This window comes from Mytilus californianus, unplaced genomic scaffold (genome assembly GCF_021869535.1).
Source record: "Mytilus californianus isolate M0D057914Y unplaced genomic scaffold, xbMytCali1.0.p SCAF_14, whole genome shotgun sequence".
NCBI classification, from domain to species: Eukaryota; Metazoa; Mollusca; class Bivalvia; order Mytilida; family Mytilidae; genus Mytilus; species Mytilus californianus.
In genome coordinates, this window is record NW_026262626.1 from 23,918,635 (window position 1) to 23,942,122 (window position 23,488).

General features: G+C 32.0%; 1 protein-coding gene across 2 annotated transcripts in view; it reads right to left on the reverse strand.

Annotated features, from left to right (window-relative positions):
* Positions 1–2,491: 2,491 nt before the first annotated feature.
* The window catches only part of LOC127724446 (centrosomal protein of 85 kDa-like), a 39,694-nt gene continuing 18,697 nt past the window's right edge, over positions 2,492–23,488 (reverse strand). For both annotated transcript variants that reach the window (XM_052231409.1, XM_052231408.1), the window contains exons 5-13: positions 12,466–12,590; positions 11,299–11,413; positions 10,592–10,686; positions 9,172–9,250; positions 8,192–8,344; positions 7,030–7,314; positions 6,049–6,219; positions 5,167–5,386; positions 2,492–3,343 (exon numbers count right to left, since the gene is read on the reverse strand). In XM_052231409.1, coding sequence (XP_052087369.1) covers positions 3,168–3,343; positions 5,167–5,386; positions 6,049–6,219; positions 7,030–7,314; positions 8,192–8,344; positions 9,172–9,250; positions 10,592–10,686; positions 11,299–11,413; positions 12,466–12,590 — 1,419 coding nt within the window. In that variant the 3' untranslated portion in view covers positions 2,492–3,167. The remainder of the gene's footprint in view (positions 3,344–5,166; positions 5,387–6,048; positions 6,220–7,029; positions 7,315–8,191; positions 8,345–9,171; positions 9,251–10,591; positions 10,687–11,298; positions 11,414–12,465; positions 12,591–23,488) is intronic.

Sequence of the window (23,488 nt, forward strand, 5' to 3'; positions counted from 1 at the left end):
TATTTACAGGTTCTCCATTTGTCCTCTCAGGGAAATATGCACATGTATACACGACCCAAGAGTCACGCATACATTTCCAAATTTGCTCAATAATATTCTTTTAAAATCTAAAACCGTTTTGCAACAATCAATGAAATAATAATAATTAAAGATTTAACCGCCGAAGCTTTGAAAGTGTTCAAACTTACACACACACACTTCTGTTAACCCTGTTTACCTGTCGACTTTTGTTTAGAATAACAGGTGTGCGTTGATCGATATTTACGACATGCAGTCATTCGTTTATAACCCTTTTATCTCCAACTTCTCCGGGTAATGATTGACAGGTATTGTAATCTATGTAACACATAAATCGGGGTACAATAAAGGTATCATGTTTTAAGTAATTAAAAACAATTCACTCTTTATTAGTAGACAAAATTAAAATTAAAACATGTTGAAACTACACAAGTAATTTAATTGACACAATATAAATAAAGACGCGTGTTTATTTTTTTTGTATAATTATCTTATTTGCACTCACAAACAGATAGCAAACTTCAGTAACGAAATTGATTTTTAAATCGTAATTTCCAAATATAAGATTGCCAGCGCGGACTTCGCGGATCAATAGGGACATAATCTAGGTGACAAGTTGTGATCAATTCATTTTTTCCATCAAGGATTTTCCTGAATTTTAATGAATGTCCATCACGGAATCGAGGAATACGCGTTTTTGCAGTATTGCAGTGTAGAAACCTGCCAAATTCTTAAAGTCAAGCCCTTCAAAATTATTCAATATGCTTCTTTGTTTCCGTGACCAATTATTGGCATCGATATGTAATCACTTCCATTCATAAATATTTGTAGTTGTGTATTACAACGTTACCACGTGTATTTATCTTATCCATTGGTCGTATTTAAATAGATTTTTGTCGAGCCTTCGACTTTAGTCGAAAAAGCGAGACATAGCGATCCTACATTCCGTCGGCGGCGTCGTCGTCGTCGTCGGCGGCGGCGTCCACAAATATTCACTCTGTGGTTAAAGTTTTTGAAATTTTAATAACTTTCTTAAACTATCCTGGATTTCTACCAAACTTGGACAGAAGCTTGTTTAAGATCATAAGATAGTATCCAGAAGTAAATTTTGTAAAAATAAAATTCCATTTTTTCTGTATTTTACTTATAAATGGACTTAGTTTTTCTGCCGGGAAATATTACATTCACTCTGTGGTTAAAGTTTTTAAAATTTTAATAACTTTCTTAAACTATCCTGGGTTTGTACCAAACTTGGACAGAAGCTTGTTTATGATCATAAGATAGTATCCAGAAGTAAATTTTGTAAAAAAATATTATTTTTTCCTTATTTTACTTTTAAATGGACTTAGATTTTCTGCCAGGAAACAACACATTCACTCTGTGGTTAAAGTTTTTAAAATTTTAATAACTTTCTTATACTATTATGATTTGTACCAAACTTGGACAGAAGCTTGTTTATGATCAAATGCTAGTATCTAGAAGGACATTTTGTTTTCTTCCAGTTAACATTACATTCAGTCTGCAGTTAAAGTTTTTAAACATTTATTAGATTCATAAACTATCCTGGATTTTTACCAAACTTGGACAGAAGCTTCTTACAATCAAAAGATAGTATCAAGAGGAATATTTTTATTGATTTACTTCCTCATTTTTGTTGAGCCTGCGATTAACAGAAAAAGTAGGCGAGACACTGGGTTCCGCGGAATCCTTACGAATTTTTATTATAGACCAATGAAATTCGATGTTTAATTCATCAGGAAAGCCATGCTCAAAAACGTTTCGTATATGAATGTCGATCTTTCCTCTTATATACTTAGTTTGAACAGAGACATATATACACAGGTTTGAAACCTGCAACACTGATAAAAGCTTCCAAGAAAAAATATTTATAACCATCTAACTCATAGATCTATATTATCTGTTTCTGTCTTAATTTACAAGTAACTATATTTTCAAAAAAACATCGTTTAAACGAAGGGAAATAAAATGGTTAGTTTTAATATATTCATCTCCTTACAACAATGTTTTTAAAACCGTCGCTCACGCATCACTGGTTCTATTATTGACAACTCAATACACATCAGTTTTGTCGGACGAACAGGTAATTCCCGTCAAACTAGATAAATCATGTGCATTAATTTAACTGGAACATTTTAATACTATATATAGCTAACGTTAATAATACCAGAGACATATATGTCTCTGATAATACACACGTTATCGTTCACGCGAGTTTAAAGGGACATCATTATCTAAGAGTATGAGAGGGATTACGGTAAACGTCTAAAAATACAGCAAACAGCTAAAGTTAAAGACGACATCTAATTCCCTGTCAAACATCTAATTCTTTGTCAAACATCTATATTTAGAGATTACTGGTTATCTGTTAACCATAGTCCATATTTTTAGATGTATTCCCGCGTTCTAGATAATAAGCAGGCGCATTAACCAAATGGCTTTCCCAGTGATAAATAGTCATCTCTTTGAGACAGCTGATATGAAATATTTAGCACCATTTTAATGTATTTACAGAGCCATCATTTTTTAATAATCTCTTTCTTTGTATGTACATTTATACATTTGTAACCGGCCCTCATAATATAATTATATACAATGCACAATAACTCAAAATAAAGCTGGCATGAACCATCACCTAATTATAATATAGCTGTTTCATATATGATATATACTTTAGACAAGATAGCAAAGGTATTGATTTCATGAAAGGTATGATTTGCACAAGTTCAACCCAATTCACCTAAAATTTTCATTTAATATCAGATGTTGAAATAGGTTGTCAATAAATTCAACATTTTTTTCACTTTTTAATTTCCTTGATCAACCAGGTACTTTGCTTAGAGCAATTTTTTTTAAAAGTAATTAAAGCCAGTGATTTATATTTTGATTCTCTTGATTTACCTGTATTATATGAAACTTACTGCAAAATTGAAAACTTTCCAATCAAACAATTTTTCAACCAGATTGTTGCATTTTAACGATTTTTTTTCTTCAATTTTCTTGAAAATATAACCGAAAATACAGCAATTCCGCCTTTTTTAAGCAATGAAATTTCTCTAAGAGCCAGCATTCCTTCCTCTTTTGGTGATGGTAGTGTATTTTTTTTATATTTAACTTGTTATCTCCCTTGTTCACTGTGTAGCACAATTTAAGTTGTCTCCCATGTCCTCGGCATATTTGTTACTGATCATGCCTCGTAATTTCTCCACCTCTGATCTGAGATCTCGTAATTTTGACAACCAATGTCTTAATGTCTGTTTTTCATCAGAGGATACAGGCGTATCCAACTCCTGTTCGTTTGTAGGGGCTGAAATATAAGTAAATGGAAATTAAAAGAAAATGAATTACAACCATGACAACAAATTAGTTGTAGGGAACTTTACAAAAAGTTTATTTTTAAAGTTATATATGGCAGTTTCATTTGGGCTATTGGTTTTCATGCTAAAAATGTTTTATAGTTTTGTCTCCAAAACTTTTGGTCTCAAGCATATCAAATGCATTCAGATTACTCCATTTGATTTTATTTACATTGCAAAATAAAAATTTATTACAAAATTATAAAGCAATTGACATAACAATTGTCATTCCAATAGAATAGCAGATCTGCAGCCCACCAACTTAAAGGTGTTTTTGGTAGAAAGATAATGATCAGCTATTTGAATATTGATTGTTCACCTCATATGAAAAGGTAGAAAAAATTGAGACACAACAAAAAGACTTCTAGGGGTTAACAGACTGCAAGATACTTAGAAGACAAAGTCATGCCCTTTTAAAAAGTCCATAGCCTTAACAAATTGTGAATAAAGTAAAATGAGATAATAAAAATCTGCCTTCAATATTAAATATCTTAATAGACACTGAAAAACTTGATACAAACACATTTATATAGTGTAGTTATACTAGCTTTGGGACTACTCAACTTTCCCCCCGATTGCCTGATCATTGTACAGGGAAAACTCACATAAATATATATCAGTACAATTATTTTCAAGTGACAAGAAATTCAATTATGTCAGTATCAAACCAAATTTGCCTAATAATAGTTGCAAGATTTCACAATTTAATTTTATGTTATTCTGCCAATGAGAAATTGCTACAGTATAACCAAAACAAATTCGTGTTTCCAACTTATCTTTAAGAAAAAGTCTACATGAAAAAATAAACTGTTATCACAGAGATATGTCTCGCCTTTTTGTAATTTTGATAATGCAAATGCTGAAATTAAAATAGCAATACTTTAACATGTAAGTTATGCAAATATTCAAAGTCGATGAACTTATGACTTATGACTGAAGGTACATGACTAAACAATCTCCATGGAATGAGATGTGCCAATGCTAATACAACTGCATACCAAATACCATTGACTTATTATAAGTCATTCCCTTTAAACAAACCTAAACACAAACATTAACTTGTAAACTATGTAAAAGTTTCAAAGTCAATGAACCATGATCAGGGGTGGGGCTATATAATCTCCATGGAAATAATACTTGCAAATGCCAATAAATTTGCATACCAAATATCATTGACTTAACATTAGTGGTTCATCTTAAACTGATCTAATCACAAACTAATACATGTAAACTAAGCGAAAGTTTCAAAGTAAATAGACCATGACTGAGGGGGCGAGGCCAAATATTCTCCATGGAAATGAGATGTGCCAATGCTTATACAACTGAACACCAATTAATATTGGCCTACCACGAATGGTTCCCCATGAACTGACCTAATCACAAACTAATACATGTAAACTTAGCAAAATTTTCAAAGTCTATAGACCATGACTAAGGGGGCGGAGCCAAATAATCTCCATGTAAATGAGATATGCCAATGCTTATACAACTGCATACCAAATATCATTGACCTACCACTAGTGGTTCCCCATAAATTGACCTAATCACAAACTAATACATGTAAACTATGAAAACTATGAAAAGTTTCAAAGTCAATAGACCTTGACTGAGGGGATGGGGCCAAATAATCTCCATGGTAATGAGATGTGCCAATGCTAATACAACTGCATACCAAATATCATTGACCTACCACTAGTGGTTCACCATGAACTAGACCTTATCACAAACTAATACATTGTTGACGCCGAGGCGAGACAAAAAAAAAAACACTTACGTCTAACACCTAACAACATGGACATATTTGGATCTTGTCCTTCAGCTCTCTGCATACAAATATTCACTAAAGATTGCAGCTCAGAAAAACATAATCCCATTTCCTGTGTGAATCGTCTCTGTAATTTCTGTGTCTCGTCTGTACTCAGATATTCTAAATGTTTCAACTGCTCTCTTATTATCAAGTTCTGTTCCATTAAATCTTGATTTTTACTTCCAAGCTGAAAAATGTAAACTATCTATTACCTGGCATTCTCTTTTAATAATAGTGGAATTAGCTCTGAAAAGTTTATACCATATAATAAACATTGCAAGGGAGATAACAATGACATAATTAGAAAGAATTGCTTAAAGTTGCTTGTTTACACCATACAAGGCTGTTTATTTTCATTGATATGATTTTGTGCACACTAAATAGCTATTGAAAAAAAACCTTCCAACTCCATGATACTAAAACCGGTTTAAACTACTGTAACTAAATTTCACTAAAGCATTTACTTATTTAATTAGATTAAATTATATAACACATAGTTTTTGTTTTATACCTGTATGAACTAAAAAGTCAGACTGCCTGTTGATCTAACTGAAAAGTTAAATGTGAAGAAAAAAGACTATTTTTGCTTTAAACAATTCCTCTGTATTCATATCAGAGCAAAATAACTTAATTTTGAGGGTACATTTTTCGGGAATAGCCCTTTTTAGCTTATTTTGTAGCGATTTATTTAAAGTTCTCCATTTTCTTGAATGTGTGTACATGAAAAAAAGATCCAAGATTGATACTACTTATAATTTATATTTGCTCTATTTTTTTACTCACTTGTGCCCCTAAATAAATCGAAATGGGGAAATTAGTTCCATTACAATAATAACATTTGAAATTTACCTCTTTCAAAGCTCTTTTCATTTTCATCATCTGTTCATCTTTCTGTCGACTTTCTTCCCTCAGTGCCATTACTGTTTCCTCCTCCTGTTGTACTCTCCCTTTAGATTGTTTCTGTTCATTCTGTAATTTGACCTCCATATGTCGTACTTTTCTATGGCTTGTTTCCAACAGCTATAGATAATGACAATTAACAAAGTTTTCTCATGAAAAAATTACCTATAAATAACTACTTTGGATTTATTATTTTTGTTGGATACCAATTTTCGTTGATTTCATGGATACAGGTTAACCACGAATTTAAATAATCAACAAATTATAAATTTTCTATAGGCCTGTATGCAGACTCATGCAAAACCACGAAATTAAATATCCACAAAAATGTAAGTCTTCCTTAATCCACGAAAATTAATACCAATGAAAATATATGAATCCACAGTAGGATTAGTTTTTACTCAAAAGGCATTTAATCTTTATTGTGGATTTATCAATATAAAAGACAGATTCTCAATAAAATTAAGTTTTCACTGATAAATTTCAGTTGATTTACCATCAAAGTTTTCAATTAAAATCATCTTTTTTTAAGAAACCTTGATTATTTAAAACATAAATTACTTAACAATTATTATTCCACATTTACTACTCTTTATCTTTTAAATTATTAATGACAATTGAATTTGATTTTGATTTTTGGTGTTTTAACGCCACTTTTAAGCACTGCTTTTGGGCTATATCGTGGCGGCCATTTTTTATTGGTGGAGGAAGCCAGAGTGCCCGGAGAAAACCACCGACTTTCGATAGGAAAACTGACAATCCTAGTCAATTAAGATTGGAGTCGAGTGCACCCGCACGAGCGGGGTTCGAACTCACAACCTCAGTGTTGACTGGCTTGTGATTACAGTAGTAACTACTTAGACCACTCGGCCATTGAATCCCCCTAATGACAATTGAAAAAGAAAAATATAGTTTCACAAATAGTCTTACCTTTTTAGCCTTTTCAAAATCTATGGCAAGTCTTTGATTATCCTCCTTGAGACGAACTATTTCTTCCTGGCACCTCTGGAGGACGGCACCTTCTCCATCAGATTTAATTCTATCTAGTTCAGATGCAATACCATTCATCTTTCCTGACAAATGATCCATTTGATTTTGTAGTTCTTCAATTTTTAAATCTCGCTGCGACAGTAATTTCTTATTGTTGAAAAGTTTATTTTGGAGCTGTTCCAGTTGTTGCTTTTGGAATTTTGTTTCTTCTCTCAAATTGTTTAAGTATCAAGGTTAAGGAAAGTATAGCAAAGATTGATATTATACAAAATTCGTACATGTATTTCTGTTGTGTAAAGAAATTTGATTCATCCATCATTTGATATATTTTCCTAGGATGTATGATTAAATATGCAGCTCAAGTGGCTTGTTTCCACTGAATTAATTCATAATTTTCTAAATAAATATTTAATAAACAATAGTGCAATAATACTACTTAATAATAAACTGTAAAGAAAATGTGACTGAACATTATTGAATTTGGAATTCCATTTCATTTTTTGATGAATCTAATAGACATAACCATAAAAGCTGGCCATGTTCGATCTGTTAAAATTGTTTAAGAACTTTGCAATTTTTATGTTAGATTCGTGTTAGAAAATCAAAGTTATCTCCCTTCTGTTATCAAGACTTCTATTTAAGTAATGGGACAGTTTTAACATAATCTTTAATCTGAAGAGAGAAGTCAAATTTCATATTCATGTACATAATATGTCAGATATCAATCAGACCCAAAGGATAATCCTACAAAAAAGTGTGTCTATTACTATAATGTCTCCCTTTGACATGGAAAAAACAGTCTACAGACTCAGTAAAATAATATTTGGGTTAATTCTATCCAATGTAAAGCCTTTTATGAACTTTCTTTAAGTTAGGCTTCTTAAGTGACTGCAAAATTTTGCTTCTACAATATGATTTTGTCCCTACATTCATATACTTGAATAGACAGAGGAGGATAGAAGAGCTGCTTTTCATTTCAGTCTCACTGGCACACTGATTCTACGATAAACATTTCAAAATATCTAAAGTTGAAAAAATTTTGAACGGTTAAGCAAAATAAACAATTTCTAGTATTTATATTCTGCATACATGAAAAGGATATTTCTTGTAAATTAGCAGCAGTTTCCTCCATGGTGGGAATATCCCTAAGATAATCCTGTAACTGGTCTAGCCTCCCTTTCATCTGCTGATGACTCTCTCGTAAATCAAGAAATTTACCTTTCCATTCCTCTCTTTCATTGGTTAGTTGAGAAATCTGAAGAAAAGTGAAATATCAAAATGACATGTTTAGAAAAACTGATATCTTAAAATAAAAATGCATTTCAGAAAACTAATATTATCTTTGTCATATTTTCCCAATCTTGGCCAGAACAACTGTATATCTAGCCTGTCAACACTGAGGTTGTGAGATTGAATCCAGCATGTGGCAGGTGCATTCAACTCCAATCATAATTGTCTAGGATCGCCAGTTCTCCTACGGAAGGTTGTGGTTCTCTCCGGGCATTCTGGCTTCATCCACCTATAAAAACTGACTGCCATGAAATACCACAATACTGCTGAAAGTGGTGTTAAATACCAACCAATCAATCAATTTTGGCCATATTAAACAAGATTGGACTTTCTTTGTTTGACAAGATTTAATTCATCATCCTATTATCAAAATTAAATAAATTTGAAATTATGACCTCAATGATAATTTCAGGTTAATGTTAACAGAATCTTTTTTTCCTGTCATATTTGATGTTATGTGTTTTCTAGAGAGTTCAGATTTCAATCTTTCTTTTAATTTCACCCATGTATCAACTTCTGGGAACCAGTGTGCTCTAATATGCAATTAAAGGTATGTTGATTTTTTCACCACAAGTCAGGATAAGGTATAGTTTTGACATGAAATGACTATCACTATATTTAAACTTAAGACAAATTAGCTATGAATGCTTAAAGTTGCAGAATTTAACATAGGAAGCAAGGGGGCTATGAATTAGTGGTGCTATTCCTAAAATCCATTCAATCAACGTAAATTGGTACCCCTTGAATACTAATGAATCTATAGTTCAATTAATAATATATATATATATATACCTGTTTTTCTATTGCATCATTTCCAGGAACTCTTGTTCTTATAGCAGATTTCAAATGTTCATTCTCATGCTCAGCAGCTCTGCATAAAAATAAAAATAACTCATTCTTTCTGTCTCCATGGTCTTATGTTTTAAAAAAATCCTTCAACATATAGTTCTAGGTGATTTATGGATTATTTTGTTCTTGTGAATATGTATGAAACTTTTGCAGAACTTTAAGTGAACAACAATCAATCAATTATTATTATCAATAACTTTTTTATAATATTTGTACCAGGTTTTCAAATTGCATGTCAAACTGCATGTTGTGTTATAACATATGGTATTGTAAAGAAATGTTCAGAATACTTTTCTTGAAAAAAGATCATCAAGGCATTACCACAAAGATGTTTAGGTACTTCAGCCTAATGAAAATATTCTGTGTACCTAAACACCTCAAGGCAATTAAAATAATGGGGAGAAACTATATATGGTCATCTACTTTTCAAATATTTATCTTAATTTGTAAAAATGTAATAAAACACTTGATTCCAAATTTACAATTAATGCCCATAATTTTTAAAACTGCTTAAATATCTATGAATGTTTTGTTTCTGTGTTGTTTGTCTTGTGGTTGTATTGTTGGGTTGCTGTCTCATTAACATTTCACATAATCTCTATTTATTCTTTCATATTCAATTGATCAATCTCTTTAAAATAAATTCCAGAAAAAGTTCTGTTTTTTTATTATTTCCAAATCACCAACAGCATTTACTATTGATTTTTCTTGTCAGACTTTGAATCAACATTTAAATATCAGGTCTAAAATAGGAAGCTCAATATTGATTCATCAATCTCCACTTAAAAGATGTCCTCAGATTTCCCTGTGTAATTACAGCAGTTTATTTTAGTGACTGCTTCTTGGTAATTTCAGCACAATTTAACATAATAATATAGTATCTGTAACTTCTAACTTAAAGTTCAGCTAAAAGTAAGGCCAACAAAAAGTAATTATAACATTATCATCCAATTTTTTTATTAAGTTGGGAAGGTAGCACACACTTTTACTGTCTTCTGTTTTTTCTTGAATGTATGGCACAGGCATAACTAGATAAAAATTTGCAACTGAATACAATTTCTTTATATTTAACATTGCAAAATTTAAAAACATCATAAATTTAGACAATAAATTGTTGCTGAAAATGGTAAGGGTTGTTCCAGAATTAAACACATGAGGGGGCATTAGTTGTGCTCTTTTTTTAAAGACCCAAACTACCCATGATATGAAATTATCATTTTACCTATCATTCTACAAAACTTCTAAGGAAAATGCAACCACCCACATTTAATTATTTTCAATGCCTTCCATCCCTCCCTACCATGATCAATTTTGAAACAGTCCATAGATAATAATCTAGAAATTCTTGTATTTAGGTAATTACCCAAGTTTTCTCTCTAAATCATCCAGTTCTGCATTTTTCTTTGCCTTCATTTGTGCCATTTCAGCTTTCAATGATGCATTCTCTATATCAAGGTCCTAAATAAAATACATCAACATATATTGTTAAAGATAAACAATTTGTAAAAACCCTTTCAGTTTGCATAAAAAATAGAAAGCGGATGTATCTGCATTACACTACACAATCTGATTCCCCCTACCCCCTCCCTTTTTTTAATATTACATCAGTTCATATCTGCAATCAAATTAAACAAATTTCAATCTCTGTAAGTGATTTATAGGTTTTCAATTATAAATTAATGCACCTACTTCCAAAATTCTTACTAAATATTGAATTTAAGTGCCCAGACTACAGGAACTCAGTTTCCAAGTATCCTTATGGCCACTGTGAATTCATCTTAAGTGAGTTCTTCTATCTGGTGTATTTTTCATGAATACATTTTCTACTTACAAGATGCACCTTTAATTTTTGTTATTGTCAAAAACATTTTTCCACGTTATAAGCAAACAAATGCTTACAAGCCTTTACACACATAATTTTCAATTTTAACATGAAAAGTTCATTGTTTTTGAAGTCTCAGATGACACAGAAAACATGTTGTGCAGTCTGTCATTTCCAAAATTGGGCTCAAATATATTCAAAAGCTTATCTTATTCTAATATATATCTTTTTAAAATTCATTGTTATACCGTTATTTTTCTAATGGCGTCTTCCTCCCCACTGACATCACTAATCAAAGCTCTTTTTAACCTGGCTTCATATTTATTATCATCTTCTTCTAGACTCATCATCCTCAGTTTCAGTCTACAATGGAAAGTTAATATGATACAGAATGTTAAGGATGTACTTAGGTCATGTTTATGAATTTTTGTCAGATGTTCTGACTTCTTGGGTTTTTTCCTACGATACAGGGTAAAATATTTTGCCCCATATCACCCACTTTTCTTTTCATATAAGACTTCAATAGCTCATAAAAAGGTCATTACCAAAATTTAAGCAGATTCTAGATTTTTTTCTTACGATTTGGAACCCAAATAATGCCAATGCTAAATACAAGGTAAAAGTCCAAGTCAGCCTTTTCCCACCATTTTTTAAAAATCAAATATTGCAAAAAGGAGTTCCATAAACTATCAATATTTTTATCTTACTAATCATGCTAATGCTCTTCTGACTTATAGTATCAATTTTAAATTCTAAATTTATTTTTAATTTCACCTAACTACATCCTTAAATAAAATAGACCAAAAGGGATAATTAAAACATGTAACAAAGGATAGACAACAAAATTGCCAAAGAAAAATGAACCAAAGATACATGTGTCATGGATGGATACCCCATATCCTATATTATACAATAATCAGTTGATTAAGTGGAATACAACCAACAATCTACGATCTACAAAATCATGAAAATTTACAGAGAAACACTGAGCAAAATAAAACCCATCTAAAACCTGTGGTGTACTAGCCAGAGTTCATTTTACTAGTCACAGCTGCTGGATTTCAGACATTATCCAAGAAATTTGATTTAAATTTTTTTTTTTAAAGCATTAATTCAGCATAAATTGGAAATGGATAGCGGGTTTTTGCACAGACTAACTTAAGGGGAGAAATATATTGGATAGATTTTCATGAGATATCATTCTACATTTCAAGAACCTGTCCTTTTAATGCTGATCTTCATCTTGAAAGCAAACTGACAGGTCTTTAACAATGTTCTAAAAGAACTTGCATTTTTCAATTATTTATAGAATAAGATCATGAAGATCACACCTTTGTACTCTTGATATTCAATAATGTTCTGAAAGTTCCATATATGAGAGTTACTGCATGAAACAACTACTATAACAGACTTACTTGTCAATCATCATGTCTTTTTCATTAATGATGGCATCTGCTGCTCTTCTAACAGACTCCCACTTGTCACTTCCTAACTGGTCATCTGATAAATGTTTAAATAATGTAGCAAGTCCTTGTGATTTCTGAGGGAAAAAAATATTCAATTCAGTTCATATTAGATCAACAAAATTAAAGACTCAGTACATACAGTTCAATCACCCTTATTCTGTCAAAAGTCACCCTTTCTGGTGTTGAGTGAATCAAAGTGAAACTGGGTGATTCCTGGTGATTTAAAATGTAAGATAATATTCCTGGTTAAAGATTTTGTTATTTTACACTGGGAAAGCCATTTGGTTAATGCGCCTGCTTATTATCTAGAACGCGGGAATACATCTAAAAATATGGACTATGGTTAACAGATAACCAGTAATCTCTAAATATAGATGTTTGACAAAGAATTAGATGTTTGACAGGGAATTAGATGTCGTCTTTAACTTTAGCTGTTTGCTGTATTTTTAGACGTTTACCGTAATCCCTCTCATACTCTTAGATAATGATGTCCCTTTAAACTCGCGTGAACGATAACGTGTGTATTATCAGAGACATATATGTCTCTGGTATTATTAACGTTAGCTATATATAGTATTAAAATGTTCCAGTTAAATTAATGCACATGATTTATCTAGTTTGACGGGAATTACCTGTTCGTCCGACAAAACTGATGTGTATTGAGTTGTCAATAATAGAACCAGTGATGCGTGAGCGACGGTTTTAAAAACATTGTTGTAAGGAGATGAATATATTAAAACTAACCATTTTATTTCCCTTCGTTTAAACGATGTTTTTTTGAAAATATAGTTACTTGTAAATTAAGACAGAAACAGATAATATAGATCTATGAGTTAGATGGTTATAAATATTTTTTCTTGGAAGCTTTTATCAGTGTTGCAGGTTTCAAACCTGTGTATATATGTCTCTGTTCAAACTAAGTATATAAGAGGAAAGATCGACATTCATATACGAAACGTTTTTGAGCATGGCTTTCCTGATGAATTAAACATCGAATTTCATTGGTCTATAATAAAAATTCGTAAGGATTCCGCGGAACCCAGTGTCTCGCCTACTTTTTCTGTTAATCGCAGGCTCAACAAAAATGAGGAAGTAAATCAATAAAAATATTCCTCTTGATACTATCTTTTGATTGTAAGAAGCTTCTGTCCAAGTTTGGTAAAAATCCAGGATAGTTTATGAATCTAATAAATGTTTAAAAACTTTAACTGCAGACTGAATGTAATGTTAACTGGAAGAAAACAAAATGTCCTTCTAGATACTAGCATTTGATCATAAACAAGCTTCTGTCCAAGTTTGGTACAAATCATAATAGTATAAGAAAGTTATTAAAATTTTAAAAACTTTAACCACAGAGTGAATGTGTTGTTTCCTGGCAGAAAATCTAAGTCCATTTAAAAGTAAAATAAGGAAAAAATAATATTTTTTTACAAAATTTACTTCTGGATACTATCTTATGATCATAAACAAGCTTCTGTCCAAGTTTGGTACAAACCCAGGATAGTTTAAGAAAGTTATTAAAATTTTAAAAACTTTAACCACAGAGTGAATGTAATATTTCCCGGCAGAAAAACTAAGTCCATTTATAAGTAAAATACAGAAAAAATGGAATTTTATTTTTACAAAATTTACTTCTGGATACTATCTTATGATCTTAAACAAGCTTCTGTCCAAGTTTGGTAGAAATCCAGGATAGTTTAAGAAAGTTATTAAAATTTCAAAAACTTTAACCACAGAGTGAATATTTGTGGACGCCGCCGCCGACGACGACGACGACGCCGCCGACGGAATGTAGGATCGCTATGTCTCGCTTTTTCGACTAAAGTCGAAGGCTCGACAAAAATCTATTTAAATACGACCAATGGATAAGATAAATACACGTGGTAACGTTGTAATACACAACTACAAATATTTATGAATGGAAGTGATTACATATCGATGCCAATAATTGGTCACGGAAACAAAGAAGCATATTGAATAATTTTGAAGGGCTTGACTTTAAGAATTTGGCAGGTTTCTACACTGCAATACTGCAAAAACGCGTATTCCTCGATTCCGTGATGGACATTCATTAAAATTCAGGAAAATCCTTGATGGAAAAAATGAATTGATCACAACTTGTCACCTAGATTATGTCCCTATTGATCCGCGAAGTCCGCGCTGGCAATCTTATATTTGGAAATTACGATTTAAAAATCAATTTCGTTACTGAAGTTTGCTATCTGTTTGTGAGTGCAAATAAGATAATTATACAAAAAAAATAAACACGCGTCTTTATTTATATTGTGTCAATTAAATTACTTGTGTAGTTTCAACATGTTTTAATTTTAATTTTGTCTACTAATAAAGAGTGAATTGTTTTTAATTACTTAAAACATGATACCTTTATTGTACCCCGATTTATGTGTTACATAGATTACAATACCTGTCAATCATTACCCGGAGAAGTTGGAGATAAAAGGGTTATAAACGAATGACTGCATGTCGTAAATATCGATCAACGCACACCTGTTATTCTAAACAAAAGTCGACAGGTAAACAGGGTTAACAGAAGTGTGTGTGTGTAAGTTTGAACACTTTCAAAGCTTCGGCGGTTAAATCTTTAATTATTATTATTTCATTGATTGTTGCAAAACGGTTTTAGATTTTAAAAGAATATTATTGAGCAAATTTGGAAATGTATGCGTGACTCTTGGGTCGTGTATACATGTGCATATTTCCCTGAGAGGACAAATGGAGAACCTGTAAATAGTGTATATACGTTTATTGATACAAGAAATTCTTGGTGTTCCTAAATGGAAGGATAATACTAACAGAAGAAAAAGAAAGACCAAGCAATTCAAATTGCAAGCATCATTTGTATTTTTAAAAATGAGCTTTAATGCATTAATTTCAGAAAGATAGGACTGTCTGATTATCGTCTTCGTGCGATTTTATTAAAAGTTAAAATTTAAAAAGTAGGATTTCGTTCTGAAGCAAATTTCGTTGGCTAGAGGTATAGGGAGAGGGTTGAGATCTCAAAAAACATGTTTAACCCCGCTGCATTTTTCCGCCTTTCCCAATTCAGGAGCCTCTGCATGTTGTATGATTTTTAATTTCAATTTCTTGTGTATATTACGGAGTTAAGAATGACGTCCACTATCAATAAACTAGTATACATTTTTGTGAAGGGGCCAGCTGAAGCACGCCGCCAGGTGCGGGAGTTTCTCGCTGCATCGAAGACCCATTGGTGGCCTTCGGCTGTTGTCTGCTCTTTGGTCGGGTAGATGTCTCTTTGACACATTTCCCGTTTCCATTCTCAATTTTACTAACTGACATTTCTACTCATTTTGGACTGATTGGAAGTTTGTTGTTACAAGTCCAGTGGCAAATATTTTGTATATATATTTCTTTCTTATAATTAATGTTGTAGGTTAAAGGTTTTTATTTATTTATTGCAAAGGGTCAACTTTCCGCCTTCAAAATCCTGGGACTGTTAGGAAACAAAGAAAAAATAAAAATTACTTACGAAAACTCTCCCGAAATGTCAAAATGTGGAAATGAGTCAGCGATTCATTTTTGATTTTTTTTTTTTCATTCTTGAAATAAGAATGTATTTGACTTTAGAAGGAGCAGATGTTCCAGACGTGGAAATAACTTATGCTATTCAGAAGGCCCAAAAGAACAGGAGAGTATTCCATCTTTTTTTTATTTGTAAATAATGTTTTCAACTTAATTATTTTAAAATTCAACGTGAATTGGTACGAGAACCGTTAACAGAAAACAAAAATAAAGGTATACATTAATGTCTGATATTTTGTTTCAAGATAATCTTTATTTCTTTCGTATATTTTTAAATCGGTGGTTTGTTGTAGCAATAAAATGACATCGTCTTTGTAGTAGTATTAATGCCTTCACATTTGTGACACTGTTTAGAATTATTTTCACGAATTACATCAATTAATAATTACTAACAGTTGCAATTTATATATTTATTATTTCACTTAAATGCGTTTTAATTCGTTTTGTTTTACTTTAATTTTGACATCTTGCTATTCAGCATTTATTAAGTTTGGCTAGTTTCCTTTTCTGTAAATACTAATATCTACATGTAATATCATCCAAAGGTAATGGAAATCTAGAATTTTGTAAAAATCCTAGATGCCGAACTGCCTAACACAGCAAGGAAGGGTTAAAGATATTACGGACGGGGAAAACACGGGCGGAGGAAATTTTTAAAATACATTAGGACATTTTAGCGCATACATTAGAGCCCATTTTAGCGCAGGATAAGTCCGTTCACCTGTATTTTCGATATGATACAATTGTATTATATGTCTCTGCTATAACAGAATAAAGGATGGACAACGGATGGAAATATTCTATACTCAAGTCAACTAGTGTTAGTAACAGAACTTACGTACTAGATTTTTCATTACGTGTATGAGGGTCTGAATGGGGTTTACAGAATAAAGAATGGAAAAAGTGCAGAATAAAAGGGCGAAAAAAAGTAGACTTTACAAAAATAGACCACAGAGAACAGAGAATAATGGGCAAAATTTATTAAAATAGAGATAAATGACTTTAAAACAAAACCTAAAAATACCGGATTAAGATCTCCCCCCCCCCCCCTTTTTCCAATCCAGACCCTCGTTTCAAGATTCAAAGATTCAAAGTTTTATTCAGAGTTGGTATTCAGTAAACTACATAAACGTATAAACTCGTATAATGGTCAAAGAAAATTTGCATAAACGATCAATTCATTGCAATTACGTTACGTTCACAACTTCATTTTTTTAAATTATAGATTATGATATTTTTTATTTGTTTGAATTCAGTATTAAAATATTTTAAAAACACTCAATAAGTAAGTGGTTGAAAATAATCGGATCTTTAATTATCTCTCATTGATTATCTAAGTTAACCATTTGAGCATACACCAATACCTTGAAATTTCTTTACACAAGGACACCTGTGGGACAGCAATGACATGTTTATTAGAGTACATCCGAGGTATTACCTGTGCAGGCTTTTTTCTAGAAAGGTTCACATATAATGTCCCTGAGGCTAGTCTACATATAACGAGAGAGCATATTGTTATATAACGAAAACAGCTGGGAAAACAAAGTAGCGGATTTACTGGGAGCAACGTGACCCCAGTCGGGATCACCAAAAATGTTTCTAACATAATTGTATTGACACGGAAACTGCTTTTTTAGCAGGTCTGCAAGAGTTACGCAAGTTTCCGATATTTATCGTGTCGCACTCGCAAAAACGAGTGTGCAACGTAATGTCGATACTCGAAAATGCGAGTTTACTCACTTAAAGTGAATTATTCTCCTGTAACGATAATAAATAAAACTATCAATGCGTATTTCCAGCAATTCTACCAAGCAAAATTATTATCTCTACCGTGAAATTATCGAGAAACAACAGATGTCAACAAAACCAGAAGAAAATGTTACCGGTAACTGGTGAGAAACGGCCTTTTCTTCTAAATTTTAAACATTTTTTCAGCATAAAAAATATTCGATCAGAAAGCTTGTACAATGTAAACCAGACAGTGGCCTATTTTCACCTCATTTTGAAGAAATTTGGTAAAGAAATGCCATAGCATTGTCTTTTGATAATAAACATGTTTATTTTTCATTTTTGGAAGGGAGTGATCGTAAGCCTTCAAGTACACAAAAGTATATCGACGTTTACTCTTGTAAATTATATTAATACCTAAGCTACATGTATGCAGGTATATCAGCAACATGCCCTAAGAAGTTAAAGTCCAAAAATTGACAGATCAATCGAATATGCATGGAATGCCACTGCATGAACTTCAGCTTAAGACATAAAAAGTCCATGTAAAGAACATAGATTGAATCATGTTAATAGATTAAGCTGGTCATTTCTTGATTTTTATTCTTAATTTAAATAGCCTTTACCAGTGTTAAGACACGTTTTTGGTGGATATAATGCTAAAGTTTTAAAATTATCTTTAAAAACTATCCTCTAGACGCATGCATTTTGTATTTACCAAGAAAACACAATTATAAAATACCTTGACAAAAGTCTACTCTAACTAATCTGCCAACAGATTGATAGCTAATGGTGATGTACATACAGGTCATGCTCGTTTCAATGGAAGAATAATATCCTAGCTATAGTAGGCAATAAACTGAGAAACATATGTACACTTAACTTCAATGCATGGTCTATAGGAAATATAGAAACAAAATGTATACTTAACTTGAATGCATGATCTTTTCCAGTTTTCAGCAATTAAACTGTTTTAACCAAGTGTTTCTCCTGATATCATTATCGCTATAAATATGCATGAAATATTTGCCACTCAACAAAACAAATAAAAACGGTAAGACCCATTAATCATTCAGAAATCAAATACCATCGGTATACAACTAAATAAGTTGTTTAATTGTTGTTGACAACTATCAACATGTGTTGTTTTATTCCAACAATAATAAAAAAAGACAAAATGCAAGTGTGAGGGTCTGGATTTTGTTTATAGAATAGACTACTGGGCGAAACAGAATTAAATAAAACAAACAAAAAAAAAACAAATGTTTAAAATAAATGTTAGCCAAACGAACAGCAATTGAATTCCCTTCCTTTAAAAAGTGTACCCTAAGAACCTGTATAATGCTTGAAATGTCTTATAATGTGCTCTTAAAACACCCTTCAAAAATATCTCGACAGGAGTTCCTCAGGTCCCAGCTTACCCGGATGTGCCCGTTATAAGTACCAGTATATATGCTGGAAAGAACAAAGATCATCAAACTGAAAATGGAACATATCAAGCAGAAAGTAATCTAACGTCCCTTCCCGAAAAAAAACCCATCTCATCCATTGTAGTCTAAAAATAGTAACTGATGACGCTTTTAATTGTTTAAACAATTTGTGACCATTTGAAATTTTTTATCCAATTGTCCTATACACTTTAAATAGTTAACACCAACCCTTTGATCCTCTCCATAAAAAAAAACAACAAAAAGAAAAAAAAAACCCGTTCCCACCCAAACTTAAATGCGATTTAAAAAAAAAGCACTAATTTAGATTCTCGTTAATCAATCGTAATTAACTTCCCTCAAGAGCCTCAACGCTAACGCACAACAATGTCAATCATTACACATCAAATTTAACCCTGAATTGACTTTCCACAGTCGGTCAGTTTTATCACTTGTGTTAGTTACTATTTGCCGCCGTATGAAAATCTCGTGCAGTTGACAAAATTGATTTCAGCTCTCTATTGTGAGCTAAGTCAAGTTCAAGATCAAATTGATTACTGGCATGCAAATATATAAATGACGTGCATAATTTCGCTATTAAAATTTACTTTAAAAGTCAAATCTACTGTTAAAAAGAATTATTTAATACATTTTGGAATTCGTTATTGAAGATAAGTAATATAAATATTTTTTTGGCGAATACTGGTCTATTCTCAACCAGGAATGTTAACATTTAAGACATTTAGCTATTATATATGAAAGTGCAATATAATAAATGGTGGAATAGTGTTTCGACATTAAAGTTTAAAAGGATATAATAGTTTGATATATTAGATTTAAAAAAAATAGATAATTATTTTTTTCATTGTTATAATGCTATATGCCGGTAAAATTAATTAAATATATAAACCATGGCGATTTTCAGTTCATTTTATAGGTTATCATACACTGTACAGTTAGTTCTCTTGCAGATGTTGTGTTGTCCTCGTAAATTGTTTTATATTCACCACTTCTCTTTTAAATGTATGAAACAGTTGTTTTGCCAATCCCAAACTGTAATGCAAGATCTTTTTGCGTTGTCTTATGTGTTTTTATCATATTCCGTAATAAGATTGTACTTTTGTTTTAATGTAAGTTCTTTGCGAGACCTTTTCGGCGATGGCTATTAAGAATGTTATCAAAATCTTATTTTCTCTTTAAGGCGTACATAAAGTTTCTGCATTCTTGTTTGAACTAACTTATTTTAATGACCACTTAATATTGTTTATAAAAACAGTTCACTACAATAAGGTCACGGTTTAATACTCGTAAGGACCCTCTTGTGTAAACAAATTTGTGTTGATTGACGGCGATCAATACTCGATCATGATGTACAGTTAAATAAATTTAACCGATTTTGACAGGCATTTAATAATTCAATTATGTGTAATGGGACTTCCTAATGAGATCGAAATTCGGAATACACAGGGTCCGGTTTATAGAGGGTATTTTTGCAAAGGTTATGAAAGGAAAATATTGGGACCGGAATAGACAGGAATCCGGTGTTTTCAGGGTCCGGTTTACCAAGGTTTGTCTGTATACAACATTGTCCATTTTGTGTTTCGGTCACATGACATTTATAAAGAGAATATTTATTGGACGTAATAGCAAGAACGGATTATGTAATTATACAGTGGCAAATCCAGAAATGCTCATAAAGGGGGGACATGGACTGTCCTAGAAGGGGGGCTCCAGTCGTGTCTCAGTGATTCCTTATGTAATAAATTTTTCCCACAAATGGGGGGGGGGGGGGGGGGGGGGGCGGTGCCTCCTGGACCCGCCTATGTTAAACACACCATTTCATAAAAAAAGATTATCTTAAGTTACTAAGAAATATGGGGCTACAGACTCTGAAGGGGACGGGGCCGAGTATTGGTCAACGCACACATTACTGAGCTGACTCTGGAACATAGTATTTTTTATATAGATTTATAGACCGTTGGTTTTCCCGTTTGAATGGTTTTACACTAGTAATTTTTGGGGCCCTTTATAGCATGCTGTTCGGTGTGAGCCAAGGCTCCGTGTTGAAGGCCTTACCTTGACCTATAATGGTTTACTTTTATAAATTGTTACTTGGATGGAGAGTTCTCATTGCAGTGGCGGATTTACCGGGGGGCATAGGGGACACGTGCCCCCCCCCCCCCCCCCCCCCCAGTCGGGGTCACCAAAAAATTTTCTAACATAGTTTTATTGCTACTGTATCTGCTTATCTAGATATCTAGATCTAAAATCAAGACACAGCTTGATCTGACTTCCTAAACTGGTCGTTGATTAACCCCAGCTTCAACATGCGTGATTTATGACATCTTATCGATGAGTGTGTAAATATTGACACCTTTGTGTAATGTCTATATCCAAAAGCATTTATGTAAACTACATGTACATCTACATGCTTATTGGAATTAATACGAATATATTTATTGATTTCTAATACAATATTACAGGATCAAGATCGATTAACAAGAGAAATCTTCTGATCAGGAAAGAATTTAACAACTAAAATCGGTCTGAAAAGAATATGTAAAAATAGATGTTTAGTGTCAGGAATGTTAGTATCGATATGAGATACGTCTTTATTACCAAACACTCACATTGTATACGGTTTCTGGGGAATGTGTCTTTCTCAGAACAGTCTTTTTCGGACTTTATTAAACAACAAACGATTTTTTTTTCAATGCATACAGCATTTTTTTAAACTGAATGTCGTGTTTTTTCCCTTTATTTTTTTTATGGAAACCAATGATTTGTCTTTAAAAAAAACCTTAAGTCCCCCTCCACAAAACATGAATGGTCTGTGCCTTATATATATATCATCAAGGTATATTTAAAAGGAATGGAAACGCGGCCGACTTCAAAGAAAATTGTATGATGCATCTCCACTCTGACTTGGGTGGTGTGTTAATTACATCCCGTCGATCTAACTGGCTCATTACTTATCTGGCAGTAGTTATCGAACTTGGTCATTTAATCATGAAATGAAACAAGGAATTGTCTACTTAGATATACAATTCCTTAAATGAAATAAACAAAAAATACAACCTTAAACAAAGTTACTTCTGAAAAACATTTTTTTTCTTGTACCTCCTCTTGATATTTCACGAAGGTATGCAACAATTAAGATCAATTAATAGATGAAATCTGACATTATACGAGTTTTTAAAAAGATTTAAGGTAATGCAAAAAGTTAAAAAATAACTTTTCAATTTTGGAATATGACTGGTATACAAAAGTATAAAGGAAGAAGTACGTGAACAGATGTAGTATTTTGTCTAGATAAAAGAACTCAGATAATAGGTGTTATAATAAATACCGGTATGGGATATCCAATTTGCAGGTATAATCAATCATGTATCATTGATAAGCTAATTTTTGTCGTATAACTATATATATTTAAGCAGGAACAGTGTATACTAACTATAGGCTGTCCCTGATTTAAGGTGTCAAAAAGAAATCACGCCGAGCTCACCTGTTAATAAATGCTAAATTATGCCAAGATGCAATAAAAATTTTAATAAGAAACAGTTAAAACTTTCCCACATTCGCATATTATTTATTTTAACACCAAAGGAATATTTTTGCGACCTCTAGACTACTGCTCTGCGAGAAAAAAGGAAGGAACTGTTTTACTGTTAAGCGTATGGTAATTTGCGGCAACGCTTAATAATGGCAAACTGCAATACCAAACAACGATTTAGTATAAAAAAATAGTATTTGACAAAAAAAATAAATGACTAAAATCGTATATAAAACGGCACAATCATTCCCAATCGGAAGTCTTGTATATATTTCTTGCCTGTAATTTCCGACTTCGTCGGTGTGGAACTTGACTGAACAAAATGGCGTCAATGTGAACTATAAACATGGGATTTTGAAAAATCATAGCAAATTCGTTTTTATCACCATTTTCATAAAACCAACACTATGTGATAGAAAAAAGATTAAGCTTTTAAGTTGTATGTCAATGTCACATCTATTTCAAGTAGTTATTAAACCCATACCAAAATACGAAGTGTCGATGTATTTATTGACGCACTACTTCAAATTTTCAACATGTTTCGAAATAAAATCATTTACATTGTACCAATTACATTTAGCATTCGTAATTTATACCAAACTGTAGGAAAATATTCCTTCTTTAAAATGATATCTCATTTTCTCACTTTGTTGTTTCTATTTTCCAATATTTAAAAGAAATCGTAGTACACCCCCAGATTGAT